The 24,389-nt window shown below is 36.2% G+C and overlaps 2 protein-coding genes and 1 pseudogene across 11 annotated transcripts; 1 reads left to right on the forward strand and 2 right to left on the reverse strand.

Moving 5' to 3' along the window:
* Positions 1-55: 55 nt before the first annotated feature.
* LOC129871970 (single myb histone 6-like) lies at positions 56-10,792 on the forward strand. Of its 9 annotated transcripts, none has more exons than XM_055946791.1 (7): positions 56-149; positions 2,038-2,238; positions 2,455-2,669; positions 4,427-4,511; positions 6,289-6,372; positions 7,365-7,711; positions 10,463-10,792. In XM_055946791.1, coding segments are annotated over exons 2-7 (882 nt in total). In that variant the 5' UTR covers positions 56-149; positions 2,038-2,088; the 3' UTR covers positions 10,464-10,792. The 9 variants fall into 9 exon arrangements, with proteins under 9 accessions (XP_055802766.1, XP_055802763.1, XP_055802764.1 ...); XM_055946788.1 differs by having other exon boundaries at positions 57-145; XM_055946789.1 differs by having other exon boundaries at positions 59-145; positions 2,021-2,238.
* Positions 10,793-11,613: 821 nt separating this feature from the next.
* LOC129871972 (ADP-ribosylation factor-like protein 8a) lies at positions 11,614-16,050 on the reverse strand (annotated as a pseudogene).
* Positions 16,051-17,763: 1,713 nt separating this feature from the next.
* On the reverse strand, positions 17,764-22,027 carry LOC129874364 (adenylyl-sulfate kinase, chloroplastic-like). 2 transcript variants are annotated; one of them, XM_055949636.1, is made up of 7 exons: positions 21,340-22,027; positions 20,739-20,879; positions 19,544-19,693; positions 19,325-19,443; positions 19,142-19,226; positions 18,516-18,562; positions 17,764-18,223 (listed from the first exon to the last, which is right to left on the reverse strand). In XM_055949636.1, exons 1-7 carry the CDS (start codon positions 21,659-21,661, stop codon positions 18,125-18,127), a joined length of 963 nt encoding a protein of 320 aa, XP_055805611.1. In that variant the 5' UTR covers positions 21,662-22,027; the 3' UTR covers positions 17,764-18,124. The 2 variants fall into 2 exon arrangements, with proteins under 2 accessions (XP_055805611.1, XP_055805612.1); XM_055949637.1 differs by having other exon boundaries at positions 20,739-20,862; positions 21,340-21,427.
* Between the last annotated feature and the right edge of the window lie 2,362 nt (positions 22,028-24,389).

The raw sequence follows: 24,389 nt of genomic DNA on the forward strand, positions 1-24,389 counted from the left end.
ATAATAGTAAGAGGTTAGCAACAAACAATAACAATAAATACATAATTTTTTTTATATTCGACCTAGGGTTTCTTCCCAGTGATGCTTGTCACAATTAATATTAACATTTTACATCGCCCTCATCAGATCTGGTTGTCTCTTTTATGTATGTATGTTATCTCCTTCATCTTTTGTCTGTTCAGTGCTTTTGGTTGTTCGTTTAATTGGTCGAATTTATTTCTTTTTTGTGCATCTTCGGTATGTTTGAGCGAACTGAATTTGGGGGATTTTTGGTTCTTTGGAGGCCCTTATTTTTTGGGGACTAAAGCCGCCGCCATTGCCTTGAAAAGAGGAACAAAAGAAGAGAATAAAAAAGAAACTACTTACAGAGAGAGAGCCTAACAGCTAATTCCTCTACATCTGTTTCTTTACACCAAAAAAAAAGAGAGGTATTATACAATTCCATTTAACTCTATGAAAACATTTGCTATTTCTATCTCCACACGATTTTCCACCATCTCTTTTGGTCAATTCAGCAAATCTGCAGTGTGCTCAGGCATGGTCCATTTTGTGTCTGTGAGAGTAAAATAAATTCCATAACTGTGCAGTGAATTTACAATGCAAGAAAAGATGTTGACTATATGATCTGTTTCCCCACAAAGTAGACAAATAGATACTATAATCCTCCTCTTTTTCTTCAAAATCTGTTGTGTCAAACAAGCTTTTCTGACTATCAACCATGTGAAACATTTTACTTTAGTTGGTGCTATGTTTTTCCAGACATTGTTCCATAAACCTTGTTGTCTCACATTCTTATAGTATGCTGAATGGAATTCAGAATTGTTCTCAAGTTCTAAATGAGAGATCAATAAGTTTTAACGAACTGTGCTCTTCTAAACTAGGAAAGGATGACTTTGTTATGCTACAACTCTATTGAAGACTCTCATGTAATCGAGTCCTAATTATCCATACTAAAGCATAAAGTATGAATGCAAGTGCCTTGAAGTTAACGTTCCATCGGTACACAGCTGGTGGGACCAGGAAACATGTGTTTAGCTTTCCAATCCGAGGTGGCACACTAAGATTTATTCTAGGCGAATTTGATAAGCTTGTGTTTACTTCATTCAACTTGTTTGTTTGACTCTGTGATGTAAATGTGCTTCTTTTTTTTTCAACTTTAAATGTGCTTCACTATTCATAATTGGCATTTAAAATCCTGGCTACATGAGCATATGCCACTCTCATGGTACAAATTTGCTTTCCATACCTTTATTCAGACAGTTCCTGGTGGTCCTTCCACTACTTGCAATATAGATAGTGTACGTGCTGGTAGCCGTATTACAGCTTCTCATACCTTGTCAATTAAGTGTTATCTTAAGTAGTTGTCAGCCAAGTTTTGTTATGTCAGTTTCGAATAATTCTTCTTTTGATCCGTCATATTCTTGAATATTCTTTTGAGGATCGAAAATGAGGTGATGACTACTGATTGGACTTTTTTTCACTTTTCTTTTTTCTGTACACCTTTGAGCATATAATTGATGTTGTTGATGTGCCTGACTCAGCTTTCAGTACTTGTCAGTACTGCATAAAAGTGCTATCCTTCCAGCCTGGGACAGTGCCAAAATTTTTAATTTGGGTTTACCAATTTAAGCTTTTACAAAATTTTATGTTAAACTGTCGATTACATCTTCTATGGGAAAAAGTTTTGCCTGTAACAGAAGTTCTCTTACTCGAAAAGAAGACTTTTGACTTTGTGCGTGTACTCAAAGGCTTATTTCACATACTCTTTTTGTGGGTATTTGATTGTCTGTTTGGACTGATGATAAAGATACAACAGTGTTGGTGCTTTTTGGGTTGTCTTTTTGTATAATGATCCATTTTAGAAGAAAAAGTAAGGTAGAAGAACACATACGGCCTATTTAGTAGTTTTAAGGTGTTGTATCCTTGTGGAGGTTTTGGCCTTAAAGTTTCTTCGAATAATTTATGCAATGGCGTTAGCAACTTTCTTTTTACACAACTCAGTCTTTTATTTTCTGAATAGTGAAGATGCTTCTGTAGATAGGAGAGCTCAACTTCTGTATTCAGTGTTAGAACGTTGTCAACCTATTAATGGGTGCACCAAAGCAGAAGTGGACATCAGAAGAAGAAGCTGCCCTTAAAGCTGGTGTAGCGAAGTATGGGGTTGGCAAATGGAGCACCATTCTTAAAGATCCAGAGCTTGCAGCTGTGTTGCGCTCTCGCTCAAATGTGGACTTGAAGGTACCAGACATAACAACATTTTCAAATCTTGTCTTCTTATTCTGTTGGAAGCTTGTTTAGCCAGCTGGAGTATGTCATATATTCACATAGTAACATTAATGATGCATTACTACAATGTCTCTTCTGTCTGGTTTTGGCTTTTCTTTTTCCCTTCGTTTTTCTTCCTTGCTTTGGTTAGTAAAAGTTGCCTTGATTGGCTTAGTTTTGTCTGGACAGGATAAATGGAGGAATCTACATGTCATGGCAAGTGGTTGGGGATCTCGGCATCGAGGAAAGATTGTGTCTAAAAGTGTTCAGCCTACGCCGAAGCACGATGACAACACCGTGGTTAGCTCTGTGGGTGAGAATGATATAGAAGCTCTTGATGCTAAACCTCTTGCATCGACTGGTGATGTACTGAAGGATGTTGGCTCAAAAAAACCACTTTCAAGGTTATTAATCTACCAATTCACTTAGATCTTCCTTATTCAAATCTTGGATTCTTTACAACTGGTCTTGAAGGTTGTGCTGGGAGAGCTTTTGGAGAAAAACACTACTTTATTTATTGACTCATACGACTCTGAAATCACTTTTTAAGAAAATAGTGTACCCCATAAGATATCTAACAAATATTTTTTGAGATGGTGAAGCACTCAAACCCTGTTAGAAATAAACAATCAAAGCATATTGCGAGATACAGCTTTTCATGCATTTAATGATTAATACTCCTTGCAATTCAATTGGTTTGTTTTACTTTTCTTCTTAATGTCTGTTTGGATTGGCTTATTTTAAGTGCTTTTAAGCCAGAATAGCTATTAAGCATTTTTGGAGTGTTTGGGTAAACTAAAAATGTGCTTATAAGCACTTGGTTTTAAGCTAAAATTATAAAAATAAGTCATAAGTTAGACTTTTGAACTTATGGCTTTTGGCTTATAAGTCAAAAGCTAATCCAAATGGGCTCTTAGTCTCTTTAAAAAAGAAGCCACTTTCTATACTCAGTAACTCCTTACCCCCAACATTCTACGTGGCATATTTAAGACCACAAGATTCAAAGGGCATTTTTGGCACTTACATATCTTTATTAAGACCACAAAATTCAAAAGTCTTCTTTATTTTCTTAAACTACGTGTTGAGTCAAACTAGGACAAACAAATTGAAATGGAGAGTAATATTTTTCATCAAAAGGATATTTGTAATTTATCTAATAATATTTTTTTGAACTGTATAACTTTAGTTATCAAATATAATATTTACCCACCTTTAATTAAGGAACTTAATATAAACCATGTAGTTCTAGAAGTCAGTTGGCTCTGTTACAGAAAAGGTTTAGTGGCCAACTTGATATTTTCTTATCATCAATACTTGAAGTCCCCGTTTATATAGTTATAGTGGTATCTTGTATAGCAGTTGTTATCCTGTACAACTCTTTCCTTGTTACTTTTGGAATCAAATGTGGATCCTCTTTCTAGGGAGGAAATCTTGCAAAACTGAGAAAAATGGGTGGTGCTTCAAGATTCAAGCAGAAGCATCTGCTGTTGTTGTAGCCTAGAGCCTGAAGTTTTGGTTAACATTTGATGTTCTATTTTTGTTTGTCAGTTGTGTAGTTGCAAATCCTGTCGGTGTAATTATGTAAACATAGCATAAACATTCTCAAGCTCAGATAAATGTTGTCTGTTGCGGTAGGCTGACATCCAGTAAGTAGATTAGCTATGATGAATTTTTCTGAATATGACTTGAATTGAGTGCAATGGATAGAGGATTAAGATACAGACCCCAACTAATTTGCGCTTGAGATGTAGTTGATTGATTTTGTTTCATTTTTCTTATGAAATTGTTGAAATAAGTCTTCATGTAAGAATTAGTGTTGTTTCATTGTTACATAGAAATCATGGCTCAAATTATCTCCTTTTTGTGTTATCTGCAAATTTGGGTTAGATTTCTTGTCCTCTTCCACTAATTTGTTTTTCTTGTACTCTATTTTTAATTCTTTGAAAAGCTTATTAAGTCCTTGAATAGATGTTGTCACCAACTATGTAATATAGCTTTTTAAAATTTGATTGATTATATCTATTGGTCAAAATTCAAAATTGTAATAACAAGTTTGGAATTCAGGTAATTTAGTTCTACAATTGCCTCTTTTTTCCCTTCTCAAAAGTACTCACCCACTTTACAATGTATCAAACTTGTGGTGTTTGTTCATTGGTTGTAGATTAGATGATCTTATAATGGAAGCAATAGCCAAATTAAAGGAATCACGTGGATCTAGTCGGAATGCAATTTCTTCATACATAGAGGTAATTTTTTTCCTATTTTGAGCATATTTGATACAAGTAATCTGAGGAACAATAACAACAACCCAGTGAAATCCCACAACATGAGATCTGGGTAGGGTAGAATGTACGCAGACCTTACTCCTACCAAGGTAGGACGGCTGTTTCCTGGAGACCCTCGGCTGAGTAAAAGCATAAATGCATAAAAAAAATGTTAGATAAGAATAGAAAATTAAAAGCTTTATGAGAAATACAACAAAAAAATAACGAATAGATAACAAATAAATAATAAATAAATAAATAATGAAAGCGTCACAGATTAAATAGAGTAATCAAAGCATAGAAAGTCATAAATAATAACAGAAATAACAAAAATCAGAAATCAAAGCGCAAGAGATCGTAATGCACTACTACGCCTACGGATAGAGAAGAATAACAAGACTATGAACTAGCCTTTTACCCTAATGTGAGTCCTCCACACCCTCCTATCTAAGGTCATGTCCTCCGTAAGCTGTAACTGCGCCATGTCCTGGCTAATCACCTCTCCCCAATACTTCTTCGGCCTACCCCTACCTCCTCTGTAACCATCCATGGCCAGCCTCTCACACCTCCGCACTGGGGCATCTGTGTCTCTCCTCTTCACATGTCCAAACCATCTCAGTCGCATTTCCCGCATCTTGTCTTCCACCGAGGTCACTCCTACCTTGTCCCGAATAGCCTCATTTCTAATCCTGTCGCTCCTGGTGTGCCCACACATCCATCTCAGCATTCTCATCTCGACAACTTTCATCTTTTGAATGTGAGAAGTCTTAACTGGCCAACACTCCGCCTCATACAACATAGCCGGTCTAACCACCACTTTGTAGAACTTGCCCTTAAGTTTTGGTGGCACCTTCTTGTCACATAGCACTCCGGAAGCGAGCGTCCATTTCATCCACCCTATCCCAATACGATGTGTGACATCATCGTCAATCTCCCCGCTGCCTTGCATTATAGACCCAAGATACTTGCATGATAATCCAAGGAAAGGGATTGAAATTATTTTTTGAAGAGTTATTTAATTTTATTTAGCTATTGTGCTATTAGAATGCCCCACATTAGTTGAGGGAACAAATTGTTGTCTTCTTAAATGGTTGAGTAATTCTCACCTCATGGGCTAGTTTTGAGGCTGAGTTAGGCTCAGTGTCATCCATTTGAGCATATTTGATACTAGTTTTGTATCTTAGTAGCTGATAATTATGCTGGAATTTCTGTAACTTGGCTTTTCACTAGTTGGCAATGCCTTTTGATCTTCATTGCACAAACCTGAGCACCCAGAACTATTTAAGTATCAAACAGAAGCGAAAAAAGTGGAAACTGGAAAAATGTACGAGGGAAAGGTTATGTGTCAACTGGAAACTGGCCCAACCTGGTCATTGGGATGGACAAAGGTCGCTGAGAATAGGTAGTGGTAATTGTTTTTCCCAGTGTTTTGTGTTCTAGTCAAATTTCTCATCATACACTGGGACTCTTTTGTGTTTTCAACATAGACTAATGTAAGTGAGATGCTTATGCTTCTTTTGAGAGGTTAAGATGGGATTTGCTTATAAAGGTTGAAGTTGCTCACTGGGCAAGGTTTCTGTAGTTTTAAGTGCAGTTTATACTAATTTTAATTCAAAAAAAGGGTTTGCTTTATCCTTATTTATTTTACTCTTAGTTTTAACTTAGATGATACTAGTGTATGGACCTTGTAAATGCTGGTATATTCTTTTCTTTACTTTTAGATACTTATAACTCAACAATTTCTTTGTTTTGTTTAAAGGAGCGGTATGTGGCACCTCTAAACTTTGAAAGACTGTTGGCAGCAAATTTGAAGGCATTGACTGAAAAAGGAAGACTGATAAAGGTAATCAACCTGGGAAACTGGCATAAAATGATGCAGAAATCACTCTACACCTTCTTTATTTCAATGAGGATGCATTGGCTGCATGTAAAAGACGTGCAATGCCTGTTCCACTTTATTGTAGCATTAACATCAGTAGATCATGGTTAGTGATAACTGAGGAGAATTAAGATAAACTGTGTAATATATTGAAATGTCCTTGTTGTGTTTTTTTTTTCTTGTCAATATTTGGCTCTTCCCACTTAGTGGGATTTCACTGGGTATATTGTTGTTGTCAATATTTGGCTCTTTTCAGTTGCTATATGGAATAGGAGTTGGTGGATGTTAGATTATCATGCCCCAAAGATGTGAGTTTCATCACACTCTACAAAACTCTAACTAATAGGTGATAGTGTATGTTGATGATACCATGAAGAATATTGGTAAGCATTCAATTTTACTTTAGGAACTTGTCAAGAATGGAATCTTTTAATTAACATAAAGCTCCATTTGTAGTATCACATCATGCCTAAGTGAGGAAGGTATAAGGCAACGAGAGAATGAAATGTCTGAATATATTCTTTTTGGTTTGCCATGCTATTCTCGTTCAGTTATGGACCCTCTCCTGAATCATAATGTGTATTCTTGAATTCAAGAAAATGAAAGCTCATACTGAGGTCTTGTGGCTTCTTTGGTTAGAGTTTTGAATTTCGATAAAGAAAGCTCAAAAATTTCAATGCTTGGAAGCATAGATGATGGTTGCGAGTAAAATTCTTCAGTTGATATGCAACTGTGAACATTTAATGCATGAATTTAACTTTACTATTGTTCAGTTCTTTTATATTCATTCTTATAGAGGATCAGACAAACACTGTGATATGGGTAAATGATCAAATTTCCATTTTTCCTTTCGGAGAATAAAAAAAATACTGTTGTGTGGACGCTGGACAGTCCAATTGTAGATATGCTTGTCTGTTCCATAACCTGGATCTTTACACCCCCATCCACATCGATAGGTAAAGCATCACTACAGGATTGCACCGAGTAGAGTATCATCTGATGCCAAGGGAGGCCCTTTCTCTTCGCTTATGGGTGGAAAGCTTGATTCCACTATGGTAGAAAAGAATGAAACTAGAATACTGACGAAAGCACAGATTGATGCGGACTTAGAGCAAATGAAGAGCATGAGTGCAGAGGAGGCTGCTGCAGCCGCTGCACAAGCAGTTGCAGATGCTGAAGTTGCCATTGCTGATGCGGAACGGGCAGCAAGGATTGCAGAGGAGTTTGAAGCAGAGGCAGAGGCAGCACAGTGCTTTGCTGAAGTAGCATCAAAGGCACTACAGCATCAAACTATCCTTGTCTGGTAAGCTAATCTTTTTAAGAGTCAACTTATCGTGGTGGTTGTTGACAAACTTCTTCTAACACCACAATGAGCCATTAATTCTCTAAAACATTGTATTATAAGGTGATAATGTTGCCTTTCTCAAAAAAAAAAAATTGTATTATCAGGTGATGCTATGCAAGTGATTCTCCAACTGCTAAAATATCATTGACAAAGAAAAAGTTTTTAATTGTCAGAAATATTAGAATTCAAGTCTGAGGACATATTAAACATTAATAAAAATATTTCATTTTGTTAAATATTTGGTGCAAAATGCCACACATCATGTGCAACTTATGTCCCTTCTTAAAACTCTTATGTTTGTTTCAACAATTTTCATTGTTAATGTTTTTTGAGTCTTGCTTCTCTAGGAACTATAAGTTTTAAAGACAGTTAGTCTACCTAATATGAATTATTGACAGTGTGATACCTGTCTTTTCTAGAGCAGCTAGTGCCATAAGTTTTAGAAGAATTGCCATATTAGAGATAAGTGAAATTCCAGTAACTTAGGACTGACTGTAGATCCATTTAAAAGTCATATATAGATATATGCCTCTGGACTGAAAGATCCCATACAATTATATTAGATACACCCTTCTAGTATTCCATGACCGGCCTATGTATAGATTCTGTGATATTTTTCCTTGTCATATATCCCTCAGTAGTTGGTACTGTGTTCGTCAGTGCCTTCTTTTAATTATTTATGTACGAAATTTCTAATAATGGAGTGGAAAAGAGCTGGGGATTTCCTTTAAGACCTACAAGCATAATTTACAAGAAATTTATTATGTTATTGTAGATTTCATTTGGCATGATTTCTTCATTACTATAGTTTCTTTCCATACTTGAGTTTTATCTGTTTTACTTGAGCCTAGGTCTATCGAAGATAGCCTCTAGGCTGCCTACACCCCACCCTCCCCAGACCCCACCTATTGGGGATTACATTGGATTTGTTGTTGTTATTTCAGTATTAGAGAAAGAAGAGTACATATCCTTCTGGCATGCTCTTTCTTTTTCTCATAGTCACTTAAACTACTTCTCTCCCGCATGCCTTTTAATTAATGTAAACCAGTTTTAACACATGGAAATATGAGCAATTAGAATAATCAATTTGCTAAGACCAAAGACTTGGATGGAAAAGAATGGAGGATTTTCTTTCAGACTATATAAAATCATATTGTTATCAAATGTTTTTCCTTATACAAATTGCAGCAACTTATCTGGTTGCCTTAGGTATTGAGTTCACCCAAATCCAGTATTTTTGACATGGAGCATAGGCATGTGTGTGTGGGCATGTGTGAAAACCCGCTAAAATTTTTGCAAATACTGGATCTGAACCGATAATCTTTTGAAAGTAAAATTAGTTCACTGTTATAAACCTTAATGTTTGAACCTATCAAGTTTAAATTTCGAATCTGTCTCTGTCCAGTTGGAAAAACCAAGAGTACTTGTTTCTTTCAACAATCTACTGGGTTAAATCTCTCTCTGTGAGTGTGTAAGTGTGCCGGTGCACACTATCTGCCTAATGTAATCTGATGTTTAAATGTAACTTAATTTTAGCCACTCCCCTTATGCCTAGAAAATTGACCTGCTTACTTGCTGGAGAGCCAAAAGTAGTTTCCTCTACTACTGATTTTTTCGAGTTCTTGGTCATCAAAAGAAAAAGAAATTTTCGAGTTCTTTTCTTCTCTTTTTTCTTTTTGATTTCAGATATATGTTTTAAAACAGCATTCCTGTAGTTTCTAAAGCTTTAAAATTTCATTTCCATAAAACAAATAAATTCACCTCAAAATGGATAGAAAATTGATCAGTTTGACTATTAGTCTTTTATCTGGTCACCTTTTCTGGGCTGGAGGGTTTAATTCATTGAAACTACTTTATCTGTGATTTGTATATTGGTCCGTGTTTGCTGAAGATTTTGTTATGAGTTAGGTTGTCATTAAAATCTGTGTTTTTAACATGATATATTTAAGGTCATCCAGAACTTATATGCACCAAACTTCCTCTCTAATACTTATTGTCTAAAGTCTAAACTGCATTTTGTTTAATTAGGATGAGGAACACTCCATTAACATTGGTCTGTAGAAAGTTGATTATCTGAAATTTTGTTAACTGCAAGAGAACATTTTCTAAACTAGGGGTTTGCAAGTATTAAATATCTATTTTGTTGCTAGGGATTTATGAAAACTTGAAATGCTCTTCTTTGTGCATGAGCACACAGGTTTACACAAACTTGCATGAAGGCCAATTTGCTAGGTGCACATATGCTCAAATTAGACATTGACTCATCAATCGGCATTGTATATAGTGTAGGTCCATATTGAATAGTGGATAGGCAATTTCATGAAGTTGCTGTAAGTTTTCAATGTTGAATTGTGATATACTGCTTTAAGTGCTACTAGCACACATCATATTAAAATTCTATCACATTTGCTTAATTTGGAGGCTGGAATGTTGTCAGCCTTCTGAAATCCTGGTATCTCTTCCAATACAAGGTAGTGAAATGTTGTGTTCACTTCTGTAGGTTCTGAATTTTGACCCTTTCATTTATGTACTTCCGAAGTTTTTCAATAGGTTGTCTTTACCAAAACATTTGTCAATATGTTGTATCACAACCAATGGTTGATTTCAACTTGATTTAAGCTATTTGCTTGACTTACTTTACAGCAAAACCTTAATTAAGTTGCTTTCTAAAATGTCATTTATTTACAAAATCATTCCTTGTTTATGCAGATGGAGCTGTCTGGATCCACCACTAGGGTTTTCATCTTCAGTACAGTTGTTGATATGTGGATAGAGTTGTAAATGTGGAGATTTTTTTCATTGCTAATGATCTTAAATATAGCATTGAGGTCATAATGAAGTTAAATATAGTGGAGTTTAGTCGTCCTCTTTCTGGTGGTTGACAAACAATTTGTATATCCTTTAAAAATCTGTACTTTTTTCCTCTTTATTCTGGTTTGGTCCCAAGTTGTTGTACAAAATGAGCTTAGTTGAATTGCCGTGGCGTTGATGCAGAGACTTTTGATGAACCAGCGATTCAAAAGATTTAATTTGTTGTGATTTGAGGCTGCGTATCAATTTGGTGGAGCATTCCTATGTTGAGCCCTTGCATACTGTTAAGCATTATTGGTGAATGGAATTCATCTATGCATAGTTTGTCAAAAGAAGCATCGGCACTTCAATGGGCATATGCTCTCAGCCACAAACACAGAATAAGTATCAAACAAGTTGCTCTTTGAGTAATGCAGAAGCCAATCATATTATAGTTGAACTTTTGCCAACGTTGGCTATGTGTTGAATTTTATATATCATATAGTATTTTCTTCCGTTTTTGTTTGTTCATTATCCTAGCAACCCATGATACACCGTCCATGATGTTTTCAGTGCAAAAAGCATCACGAAATCTACTCTGAATTGTGAAGGTCTGGGATGCAAGCATGATATGACAATCAGAAAGAAAAACAGCTCTCTCAATCGGTGAGACAATTTAATTTACATAACAAGACAGCTCTGGGGAAACCATCTATCTCCACGTAGAATTGTTGGAAAAGAAAGCTATCTAAGAGGTAGAGTTTGACTATAAACTTCATCTCTCTGGACCTCAGGGAATTTTTCCAGAGCTGAATTGTGCATGCATTTTTGCCAGAGCAAAATCACGTGTACTTGGTGTATGACCTCAGCAGTATCTTCCATCAGAACCCAAAATCGGCAACAAATATGTCCTTTCGACTTTGCTAGAAATGGCCGATCACTAAAAAGTCGGTGTTCAATTCACATAGGCAGGGTGATTGAGGTGCGTACTTCAACATCTAAGTTTCACACAAGGAACCTTCTGCTCTTAAGGATAAACTACGATATTTGATGGACTGTGGCAGGTCAGCCACGTAATTTATCCCTCAAGCTAAACAAACTTGACCTGCTCCTTTAGTTAAGGGCGATGCTATTTGCTGCTATTCTATCTATTTGTGCATCAAGTTCGAAGATCATCTCAATTTATAATGAAGAAATGATAGTAGCTCTATGTTTTATAGGCTTTTTCATATTCAGTCGGAAGAGTTTAGGTAATAGCCTCATAATTTAATATACAAAATCAGTAGCAGCAGAAAGGTTGTCATCCTTTTAACTCTGAGATTTTGAGTGCTTAACAAGCCAATCAATGACTGAGTCAATATTTGTGGAATTTTTGCATGAGATCATGAAGCAGCACACCTCTCTGTCAGTTACAGATTTCAATCCCGTGCACAAGAAACCAATTGTTCTTGAAAGAGTTCACATAGATAGAAATGTCACTTTGCTTGATTACTTCATTTCCAGTTTTACCATATTCTAAGGGGAAAGATATGTCTTTGAGAGGTAAATTCCCCAAACGTTACTCGAATTAACCTAAATGCAACAAAGACGAAGCATACTCATGAAATACTGTTTGCTTACATCTCATCAGTCAAAGCCTGCTTGGACAGAGCTTCAGGTTTGTCAATCTTGTTCCCCAATACCAGCAATGGTATACCACTCAGTGATGGCTTGTTTAGCAGGTCATGGAGTTCACTTTTAGAAATGCTGATGTTATCACGATCAGCAGCATCAACAACATAACTGCAGAGAAAGGAAATTAAAGAATTCAGAAACCCAGTACTCAAGCCTATTTGTATCACATTGGATCTGCTTAAGTGTTTCAAATCCTTGAAAATTTTGTAAGACCCCTCCAAAGTCTCTGATTAACATTGTTCCTTTAGAATTTAAAAATGGTTGAAAGCACAGAATTCTACAAATCCAAGCTGTGTATAAATTGATCCATCGAATTCCGAGAATGTATTGGAAACAATCTCTCTACCTTTGCAAGGTAAGGGCAAGGCTGTGTACACACTACTCTACCTTTGTTGTTGTTATTTACTTCTACCAGTAAACGTTTAGTGAGGCAAGTAAAATAGCTTCAACATAAAGAAATCGAATAAGGAAGAGAGAATAGATGCATACACTATAGCTGAAACTGCACGACAGTATCTTTCCCACATACTTCGGAATCTGGGTCCCATAATTTTATAGTGACATTACCTTTACTCACTTTCCGCATGTTAAATCCCACCTGAATATCCAGTAATTCTCATATTGTTATCAAAGAATCTAGTAACATTGAAAGCGGTATCACATAACACTAAGATGGGAACTTACCGTTGGTATCATATCTTCACTATATCCACCAGTCTAAGAATGACACAAGTGGAGCAAATTTAGTAAGACGTCACGTCATATGGACATAAAAGGTAAACTGTAAATGTAAATGCTGGCACTAGAAAGGGTGTTAGTTATCTACTCACAGCAATAACATTTACAAGTGAAGTTTTCCCAGCATTTTGCAGCCCTATCAAAGAAATCTCCATTTCCTGTTTAAAAAAGAGGCTGCAGAATGAACAAGTTTCAATGAGCTGATATGAGGAATCATACAGGAGCGGTAAAAGTGTGAATGCAATATGAAACTCCAACAAGTTTTATAATACTAGACAAGCTCAGAATTGAGATGACAGTAAGTTTCCTTTGTCTGTCTCTAAAGTGAATATCCAAATCGAAGTAACAACTACACAAAAAAGGTATACAAACGCCAATAGCAAGTAAACGGTCTGTGCACAGCTCACTCTGTATACTATTAATGCAATGAGGAAGGAGGGTAAACAAAAATAAAAGCAGTAACTAGCCCATTGTGGAGCTCATTTTTCCAACCCAACTCTCTTGAGCTTCCATCGGACGTTCAGAGGTTCAGGCATAAGATGGAAGTTGAAAAAAACTCTCAACTGCCAAAATGTAGAATAGGAATAAGGGGCCGCTGACAATTCTCTTGACAAATTATTTCCATCTTTCAGTATCTAGACCTTTAAAAACTAGAAAAAGTTGTCCCGACCATAAGGTCATGTGATACAGAGTCCTGTACTAAAAACACCTACAGGTTGTGTTTCTAATAAGAGGCAGTCTCAATGACCATGCAACAATCTGTCTACAGAAATAAATCTCAAGAAGTCAGAGTGCCACACACATTGTGTTGAGTAAGCAAATCCTAAACTTAAGAACCATTATGTAGAAAGATCTGCAAATAATGGTGAAGAATAACGATAATACTATTGAATCTGGAACATAACTAAACTAACATGATATGATGCCAAAAGAATAAAGTTCTTGTCAGAGAGAGATTGATTTAACAGAAAAAAACTCAAGAATGAGACCATCTAAGGCATATAAACACTACTTCCAGCTCGTCTGATATCTTTGGGGTGCAGAATACATGTTCCAAACTTAGATCAGAACCTGGGGAACGAACTTAGAAATTCTTAACATCCTAGGACACAAGTCAAATGAACTCTACTACTGCCAATTCACTAGTATTTGTGACTTGTTCACTTCTAGTGAAAGGTTAAACAGTACTCTGACGCACAAGTTTTAGGTTCCTTCTTTTTTCGGTATATAATGATTCAATACAATAGGTATGCAGAGTCTTTCTTATGATCCTTCTATTTTTTGTTTGGGGAAAACTAATGCACCGTCTGTATCTCTTTCAGAGGTGGAAGAAGGGAAGGGAAGACAAGCTCTTTGGTAAGAGTTGAAAAATCCATCCTTCTAGACACGGTTAATGTCTCGACCAGAAATCCTATCTCTCTTGTTCATGCACCCACAGTTGAGAAACAGAATAATGATCTTTTCTTGATCTCCTATTCCATTTTTTTCATTTTTTGATAAGGTAAAGGTTATCTCCCCTAATCCAATTTCTTTCCACTATATAGCTCTTCTCCCATCTTTCCCATGTCATCAATATCATCTCAGTGATAAGAAATAGGTAAGATACAACATGCATATCCTAAAATGGTCATTATTAACAAAATTTCTCAATAAAATCTCAGCAAATCAAAGACTCGTCGACTTTTATATGATTCATTAACAATTATAGCTCATCATGAAACAAACACAAAGGGAACTCATCAACCTAAAGGTTCTAAACATCTCATCATGAAACAAAAACGATTACTTATTGCTAATCCTGAAACAACCAAAAAAAATGAAATGGAAATCCACAGCTCATATCATTAATATTCCAAATATCTCAATCAAAACACATGGAGAACACAAGCACCGGCAATCATAATCTACATTAACTTGATTAATTATATAGCACGTCATCAAAATACCTAATCATAAAGAAAATGAAGAAGAAAAACACAACAGAACCAAAATACTTCCATTTTAAATCTAAGCATACACATAGTCAACAAAATTCAACTCCATAAGTTTGCTTCAACGGTCAAAACTCATAACCTTGTGTCAGGACCTACGGGCCAAGGGACAGTCTCAGGTAGACACCTAGTAGGAGCCGGTGGTGAGCCAGAATTTTCACCAAGGCATTCGAAATATAAACAAATAAATACACAGAATTCAAAGGAATTTAACCATATATAAACAGTGTATTTTTTGTCAAATGAACCCCTTGGCCCCAGTGGCAGAGCCAGAATTGTACCAAAATGTTTTTTAATCTTATGGTCTAAAGTGTGTTCATACTTTAGGACAAAACAAAACTAAAAAATTTAAATAAAACGCCCTTGTCAAGGATTGAACCCAAGCCTTCAAGGCAAATTTGAACGCCCTTAACAACTAGGCTATCGCTCTTTACTATGTTGAGGGCGTTCAGCAATTAGTACATATTCGACAATATCAAAATTTAACATATATATTCACAAAAAATTTCCGATAAAGGTTGTTCATCTGACTATCCTTAATTAGATGTAGCTCCATCCCTGCTTGGCCCTACGTGGCTCCACTCGCTCAGAACATAATCAACTCAATCTGAAACTAGTTAAGATAGACTATATGAAGCTTGACAGAAGTATTGAAAACGCCCCGAAGTAGGTGTGAATTATTAGTTTCATCCCGAACTTAAAAACAATCTCTATTTGACTAACTCAACTTAAATACATCTTTAAAAACAACCTCTATTAAACTAACTCAACTTAAATACACTCTCAATCTGCCACATGACATAGCAAGGTGGTCTCAAACCCTTTAGTAGCGTGGGAAGCTCTTGTAGTAACATGGGCTCTTAATAAAAAGTTGAGAGAAACGTTAAAAACATCCCTAAACTTGATGAGAATTTAGAGTCAGATATATTTAAGTTCAGTCCATCAAGTAAAAATCAAGTAGAGGGGGTTTAAGGTTGTCAAGACGAAACTAATAATTCAATACTTCTCTCTCTGAAGCTTTAGATATCAAGTCCACCTTATGTAAAATTAAAACAAAAAATTCTACCTCCGGAGCCAATTGAGAAAAGCTTCCTAGAGACCCATGGATGGCGCTAGGTGTCGGAAAGGAGAGAGAGATCAGCAAATCTCAGTATAAACCACATATATATATATCCTTCGCCTTCAGCAAACTTTCCTTTTACTGGCTACTGTTTATCGTATCTACATACGAAAATTAAAATAGTGCTATTGGGTATGAGAAATGAAATTTTGATAACATTTGCCCCAAAAAATCAATGGAACTACGAAATAGCGCAGCTACAGTTAGTTGTATGATGAGTATGTAGACCAATATGATATCATAAAGTTGTTATATAGGAGAACACTCGCCGAAGAAGTGAGCGTGAAAGACACACCAATGAAATTTAAACTTGATTAGCGGAGGGTGTGATTTTGCGGATGATTACTGGGCGGTGCATGGCCCGACAACGTATAGAGTGTAGTAGACATTAATGTTAATCCGATAAGTGAATCCACGCCTGTGCTTCTCATGTCCGGCCATCATTGGTTATATACAATTCTTAACTTACTGCTTCTTTTTTTAAAAAAAAGAGAGTAGGAGTATTTTGTTAACTTTAATTTGTCGAAATCTCACTAGATTAGTTGGTTGATTATCTGAGCTTCATCTTATTGATAAGGATTTAATTTCTCATATTGTAATCTCCTCTCGATTTCCCCTTCTCCACCCCCAACTTTTTTATAAAATTAATACTATAAATATTTTATTACAATATTCATGGTGTATAATTTTAGATATTAAGATATAATTTAGTAAATAAGTAATTAATATCGAAAGTAACATTATTCCATTTGGCAAACTGACACCCCATCTACATCAAATTCTCCCATACGCGAAAATGTCATCCAGTTCTTTTTTCATTGAGATACCTGTCTAGCATACTTAGAAGGTGTATAAGGTCTTTCGAATCCAATTATGTTTTTCTTGATAAGTCGGGTGACTGTTTATGGACGTCTCTGAAGGGAAGATGGTTGGATCAGTAAGTTGACTTGGTTCTCTTCGGTTAAAAAGAAAAAAAGATTTGGTTTCTTCAATTTTCAACTTCAAATAATTTACTGCTATTCAAATATTGTCCACACGCTTGCTTAAAATAAATGCTAGCCACCTTTCTCAGCTTGGTGACAGCAGCGGTGGCGACATGCTTAACACATGCAAGTTGGACTGGAAATACGGGAAATGGTGTTTCCAGTGCGGAAAAACCATATAAGCTCCTGCCTGTCGATCACATATTTCCATTATCATCATACGTATTTAGTTCTTTCTTCTGTTTCAAGGAATGCGAATGGACCAGTGCAGTGATTGGCAGATAAAAGACGTAGCAGCATTGAATCACATGTAGCAGAATTGAATCACACTGGCAAATGCAAGACATAGAGCCCATTTGGAAACCAACTTAAAGCCACTTTTTAGCTTTTGGACGTGTTTATCTAATGCTGACTTTAAGCCATAAAGTTCTTAAAGTCAGTCAAAAATGAAAAGTTAGAATTCCTAACTTTTTTTTTTCAAAGTGCTTAAAGTCATTTTCTTTGACCATAGAAATTACTTTTATATCCCTTATATTTTAACTAAATTCTCAAACTACCTTTTTTTATTCTTTTAACCCTAAAATTCATATCATAAACACTTTTATCCAAACACTCAACTGCTTATTTATAAAAATAACTTTCAGCACTTCAAAGTTCTAAAAACACTTCATACATAAAAGTTACTTTTTTTAATCCCATCCAAACGGGCTCATATACTATAACAATAGAATCAAATGGCTTAAGCTATTCTTTCCACATCGATGTAATGCATACTTTTCCAAATATATCGTAGTTCTTAACCTATGATTGCGCCTACACTCGTGAACTAACAAGGCATTCAGTACTTAGATGAGTCCAATCAAATCCACTGTGAAACATGGCTTCCTCATAGACGATAGATATAGCAAGAAAATGGCAAGTTGAATGAATTAACTCAATTTGCATAAATTACAATCAACCTATACAAGAAGGAAAGGTGAAGTTTCCTAATGATGAGAAGATCTTATTTCACCAAGACAATAGAAAGTGGTGGATGCAGATTGAAGTTGCATGTCTGCCGATGAAGTGTGAGAAATTACGCTTTCAGGTACCCTTTTTCGTCCAAGTATGAGATCACTATATCGGCCAAATCATTAGGGGAATCACATAGCCCTTGGTTCTGACGTAAAACTATCTGCAAATTGGAAATGACACAAAACCACAAGCAATATGAGCTTTGAGGAGGATAAGTAATTTGCTATCAAATTATAACCCAAAGAAAGCCGAGACTGACAACTCAAAGATGAGAGGATTGCAATAACTGTATCAATGGCATATATTGACGGATCATAAGTTTGATACAGTAGGTCAAAGCATGTAGCTATAAAATGCTGATAATCTGGAAACAAGGCAATCCCAGAATCTAGGAGCACAATCAATCCCCTTATGGACAGCAAGTTAAACAAGCAAAAGAGACTTGATTTTACCTCAGACGTTAGGGGTGGCTCGTATGGATCATCAACACCAGTAAAACCTGCGAAGTACAAAGCAAATATTAATAAATAACATGAAGTTTTAGGTGAATATAAATTTTAAAGATAAAACAAGCAGAAAGATGAGAAAAACAAAATTTAGGGGGATAGAGGTGTAAAACTTAACAGCGTACAAGTTTAACTAGCCCAACTAGTCCAAGGTTGGGCGGGTTGGTTGGTAATCAGCCCATCTAAAAGTTTGGATCTTTACCAAGATAGCAAAATTGACACACACAAAAGATTGACAAAAGACAGAAAATAATCATCTTTGTTGGTTTGTTTTGTGATCATCCAACTTCTCCCTCTATAAAGAAAAGAAAGTTGTTGGTTTGACTTGTTAAGCAGACAAATTATAAGAAAACAAAGGGATAATGCATAAGTAACCCCCCCCCCCCCCAAACTATCACCGAAATCCCAGCGACACACCTTAACTTAACTAGGATCCTATTACCCCCTTGCTGGGATTTTGGTCATAAATTGGTTGAGTTGGTTGGGATGTCAGGTTGGATATGACTCATTGTTTAAGCTAAATTAACACAAACAAACACTGAGCATATGGAGATGTCAATATAACAGAATACCTTTTATTTTCCCAGCACGAGCAAGTTTGTACAACCCCTTAGGATCCCTTGCCTCACATACATGCAGAGGAACATCCATGAACACCTAAAAAGTTATCCAACTCAATCACCTAATAATATGTGCCAAACAGAAATCGCTCACTGGAAAAGCTAATCCTTTAAGAACCATTTCTTAGCACAAACCTCAATGAAATCCCCTTCTGCCAGTAAAGCGCGACAAGCATCTCGCTCCTTCCTATAGGGAGATATCAAACTGGCAATGCAAATAACTCCAGCATCCGCGAAAAGCTTTGCCACCTCCCCTATTTATATATAAGCAATTGAAATTTTTAATTTTCCAAGAGAATAAATGAGAGGGCATCAGGAAATATTTGCAAAGCAAGGACCAGAAAAGAAGTCAACCAGTTCGTCTTATATTTTCTGCTCGATCTTCTGCTCTGAAACTAAGATCACGATTCAGACCATGGCGAACATTATCACCATCAAGGATATAGGTGAGTTTTCCTCTAGCATGTAAGCCACGACCTAGAGCACATGCCAGAGTGCTCTTCCCTGAAATCAAGTTCAATATAAAAAAAAAAGTTCATATGTGCATGTAGGTGCATATGAGAGAGAGAAAGCTTATAGACGAAAGTCCTCAGGAAAAAATCAGAAATAAGAGTAGTGAATATGACAGCAGTATGCTAAATAATTAAAAAAGGCAGCCCGGTGCACTAAGTCCCCGCTATGCGCGGGGTTCAGAGAAGGGCGGGACCACAAGAGTCTATTGTATACTAAATAATAACATCTTGAAAGAAACTAATCAGCATCAAGAGAAGAAATAGCTTTTCATATTAAAATGTTCTTCCATAACCCACGACCACTCTTAGGTGTTTCCAAATCAAGGCTACTCATATAGTATCTTGCAATAGCTTGTCAACAAAAAATGTTCATTTCATATGAACATTGCATTTGAAAATGAAATCAAGTGTAATGTTTGAGACTGACAGAGTAGAGATACCCTTTTCCAGTATTTTACTCTAACTTCAGGTTTCTGTGATGAACAGTGTCAATTCATAACAATTCTGCTTGTTAACCAAAATTTGGTGTTCATCAAGCAAACAACTGATAAGACTGAGAGATAAAGGTAATGTCGCAAGTACACGCCAGATATCTAATCATTTCTTAATATTATAGTTCAATCAACTCTACAGCTCAACTTGATAACATAACCAAACTGCCAAAAAAAAGGGTAAAGAATAGAGGGCCTTATTGCTGATTTGGATGTTGGGCTATTCTGATTTTCGTAGGTCTCACGTCATCTTTTCGAAGGAAGACTGAATCCCAAAATTATATAAACAGCATCTGGCTTTAAAAGAAGGTTATTTAGTTAAAACTTTCCTACTTCATTGGATAGTGCCCTATAAAAGAAAAAATTGAGAATGCAAGGCCCAAGTTCTAATCATAACAATACCCAGAAATGTAGGAAATGGAAAATGATACATATGCAATGGTATGATAGAAAACAACATCTGCAGAAACCAAGAGAATCACAGAAAGATAGAGAAGAGAGAAAAATTCCAGAGCCAATATGAGGCTTCTGGCATTTTAAACTAACCTGAACCACTGAGGCCAGTTACCCATATAACACAACCCCGTTGTTGAAGCAACTCCTCTCTATCACATTTCTCTACAGAACACTTGTGCCAGACAATGTTTGTTGAATTCCCAACTGTAGACATCTGAGGTATACCTTTACCTAGTTAGATGATTATCTGATTAGTAACAAAATTTTGGTGAAACCAAAATTACGTCCACTAGAACTAAGAAGTCATAATACCCTGTACAGAAAGACGGATAATCCATCATCCTTTTTCATGTACAGTTGGATAAATTTTAAATTTATCAGAAGCGTTGAATTAGATTAAAACTGTGGCCTAAATCCAAGGAAGTCGCAGGTTCACAACAAGCAAAGAGCTTTCTATTTTGTCACAACAGCAAATGACAATATTGAGTCCAGGAGTCAATTTTCACATTGATTTAGCACAATATATATCAGCAGAGCAATCCAAATTAGCACAATAATGTTAACGTAGAGCAGAATAGCAAACATTTGAATTCTAGACATCAGTATTTTCCTATTAAGCAGTATTATTAAGCATAAAAATGTGCATAACAAAGCAATAGGAAACAAATCAAGAGGGAAAAAAAATGCCTACCAGAAAAGCCATTGCAATCATTTGTAGGCAAGTCTTCTTTGGAATCACATTCTGTCCGCTGAAATTTTTCAGCTTTTCCGTTGACTTGAGACGTTCTAGAAGCCTCCATTGCTCTTAAAGGCGCTACGAAGCTCGTTTTGACCTCGGTACTGGAAATACTCAAGCCGAACGATTTACCTCCGTAATTGCATGCCGGTAGCTTTAATAACCCTAACTTTCCCGACGACGACGACTCCGGAAAATCAAATTCCGGCGAAGTCCGATAAATCGATGAACATTTCCCAATTGCAACCATTTTGAATCGCAATGAGCGAATTATCATTTCTTCAAAAATAAACAAAATGTACACTTATATATTAACAAATAAAAACATACAAAATTATAGAGTGCACATAAAGCTAGGAAAAAAAAAGTAATCAATTAGAAGCCAATAAAGATATATTATAAAATTACAGAATAAACATATGTACAGAGAGAAAGGGAGAGGGAGGCACGAGAAAACGAAAAATAGAAGGTGGTGGTGTCAGAAATCCATGGAGATCGCTAATGGCGTGCTGTTGTCCAGTGATTTGATGCGAATTTTACGGTGGTTGGCGGCGGAGGTGGTGAGCTATATATTGTCTTAACAAATTGGGATCATGGATAAACCCGGTATTCGAATATATATACATATATAGAGTACCACAAAGCCAAACTTTAGGCCAAATTCTATTTTATCCTCAAATTTGATGCTTTAGGCTCCAACAAACACTATTTTAGGATGTGTGACATTATTTATTCATACTAAAACACGCTTTTAATATTATTTTTCATCATACAAAAAATTAATTTAACATTTTATAACTTGTATGTTTTTAATTAAGTTCCTAATATACTTAATTATTTTTATAATATTAATTTTAGATCTTAAAATTGGTATATATAAATTAACTTTCATATATATGTTGTTTTTTTCAAACTCTTCTTAAAAGTAGAAATAGTTATTATTTGAAATTTAAAAATAGTTGAAAATTTCATTAAAAAGAACAGTAATCCTAAAAGAAAATAATTAATTTCTTGAACTTTGAAAGATTTGATTTTTTTATCATAAAAAAAGCATCAACTATTCCTTTATATTGAACTAGGGAGAGTATCATATTTATTTATTTTCAAACAAATTTAAAAACTAATTTCGCGTACCAAGTGTTTCATAATACTTTCTGTTTCATATTATTTGGTTCATATTGATATGACATATTTTTAAAAAATAATTAAAAGTATATTTACTAAGCTAATCTTATTAATAATATTTTGAAACTCTAAATTTAATTATTATTAGTATTATTTTATATAATTATTTAATACAAAGAGTAATATGATAAAAACTTTATAAAATTCTCTTAATTTATTAAATAGATAAATAAAATAAAGTATTATATTCTTGACAACAACAACAACAACCCAGTGAAATCCCACATCGTGGGGTCTGGGGAGGGTAGAGTGTACGCAGACCTGACTCCTACCAATGTAGGACGGCTGTTTCCGAAAGACCCTCGGCTCAATAAAAGCATAGAAAAATGTCAGACAAGAATATTAGAATAAATAAGTAGATGACGAAAACGGTCCAAACAATATTATAATCAAAGCACAAAAACAGTAGATATTATTATTGGATAATAACATAAATACCATAAATAGCATACATCAGAGTACAAGAAATCATAGTGCGTTAATACGCCTACGAATAAGGGAGAATAAAACCATTATGTACTAGCCTTCTACCCTAATGTGTGTCCTCCACACCCTCCTATCTAGGGTCATGTCCTCGGTAAGTCGTAAATGCGCCATGTCCTGTCTGATCACCTCTCCCCAATATTTCTTCGGCCTACCCCTACCTCTTCTGAAACAATCCATGGCCAGCCTCTCACATCTCCGCACTGGTGCATCTGGAACTCTCCTCTTCACATGTCCAAACCATCTCAGTCGCGTTTCCCGCATCTTGTCTTCCACCGAGGCCACTCCTACCTTTTCTCGAATAGCCTCATTTCTAATCTTGTCACTCTTGGTATGCCCACACATCCATCTCAACATTCTCATCTCGGCAACCTTCATCCTTTGCACGTGGGAGACCTTAACTGGCCAACACTCCGCCCCATACAACATAGCTGGTCTAACGACCATTTTGTAGAACTTGCCCTTAAGTTGTGGTGGCACCTTCTTGTCACATAACACACCGGAGGCGAGCCTCCATTTCATCCATCCTTCCCCAATACAGTGTGTGACATCCTCGTCGATCTCTCCGCTGTCTTGCATGATAGAACCAAGGTACTTAAAACTACTTCTTTTTTGGATGGCTTGGTCCCCGAGCCTAACTTCCGCGCCAACCTCTTGAGGTGTCTCACTGAACTTGTGTTACACCCCGCACTCTTGAGCTCGGAACGTCTTCTTAAGTTCCTTAGACACTATCATGTGAGCCGGATAAGCTATGACACTATCAAACAACTCTAAGGAAAGAAGATTGTGATACCTCGCGAGAAGGGAGGTTGGAGATAGGGTCATAAGAATCCGGAAAGAGTTGGAGGCTAAGAAATGAGTCGTAGGACTCTATTTGCCTACGTAAGACACTAAGTTAAGAGTCTTATACACTTAAGTTGCTTAAGGATATATCAAGCTTACATAGTACGGATTACATAGGCTCTTAAAGTGAGACGAAATTACGAACCCGCGAGGAAGGGAAAAAGACGAGGCGTGGCAACCAATGGAGGAGCGACACGTGGCAGCACCTCAAGCAAGCAGGTGATGCACCTACTTAGGGTCAAGTAGGTGATGCAGCTGCTTGTGGGAGGTGGACCCCGCTGCCACGTGGCAGCCCCTAATTGGCAGCATGACACGGTGGCCAATCATGGCTTGACACGTGTCATCCTTAGGGGCTGACATGTGTCACCCCTTGGGACCACATATATGTATGTATATTAGGGATATACTTCAGTTTTGGTCTTCAAACTGCAACAAAACAAACAGAAAACAAACGTGAGAAGAGAGAAAAGAGAGGCAGCTTTGGTTCTTGAAGA

The sequence above is a fragment of the Solanum dulcamara genome, chromosome 11, assembly GCF_947179165.1.
Source record: "Solanum dulcamara chromosome 11, daSolDulc1.2, whole genome shotgun sequence".
NCBI lineage: Eukaryota > Viridiplantae > Streptophyta > Magnoliopsida > Solanales > Solanaceae > Solanum > Solanum dulcamara.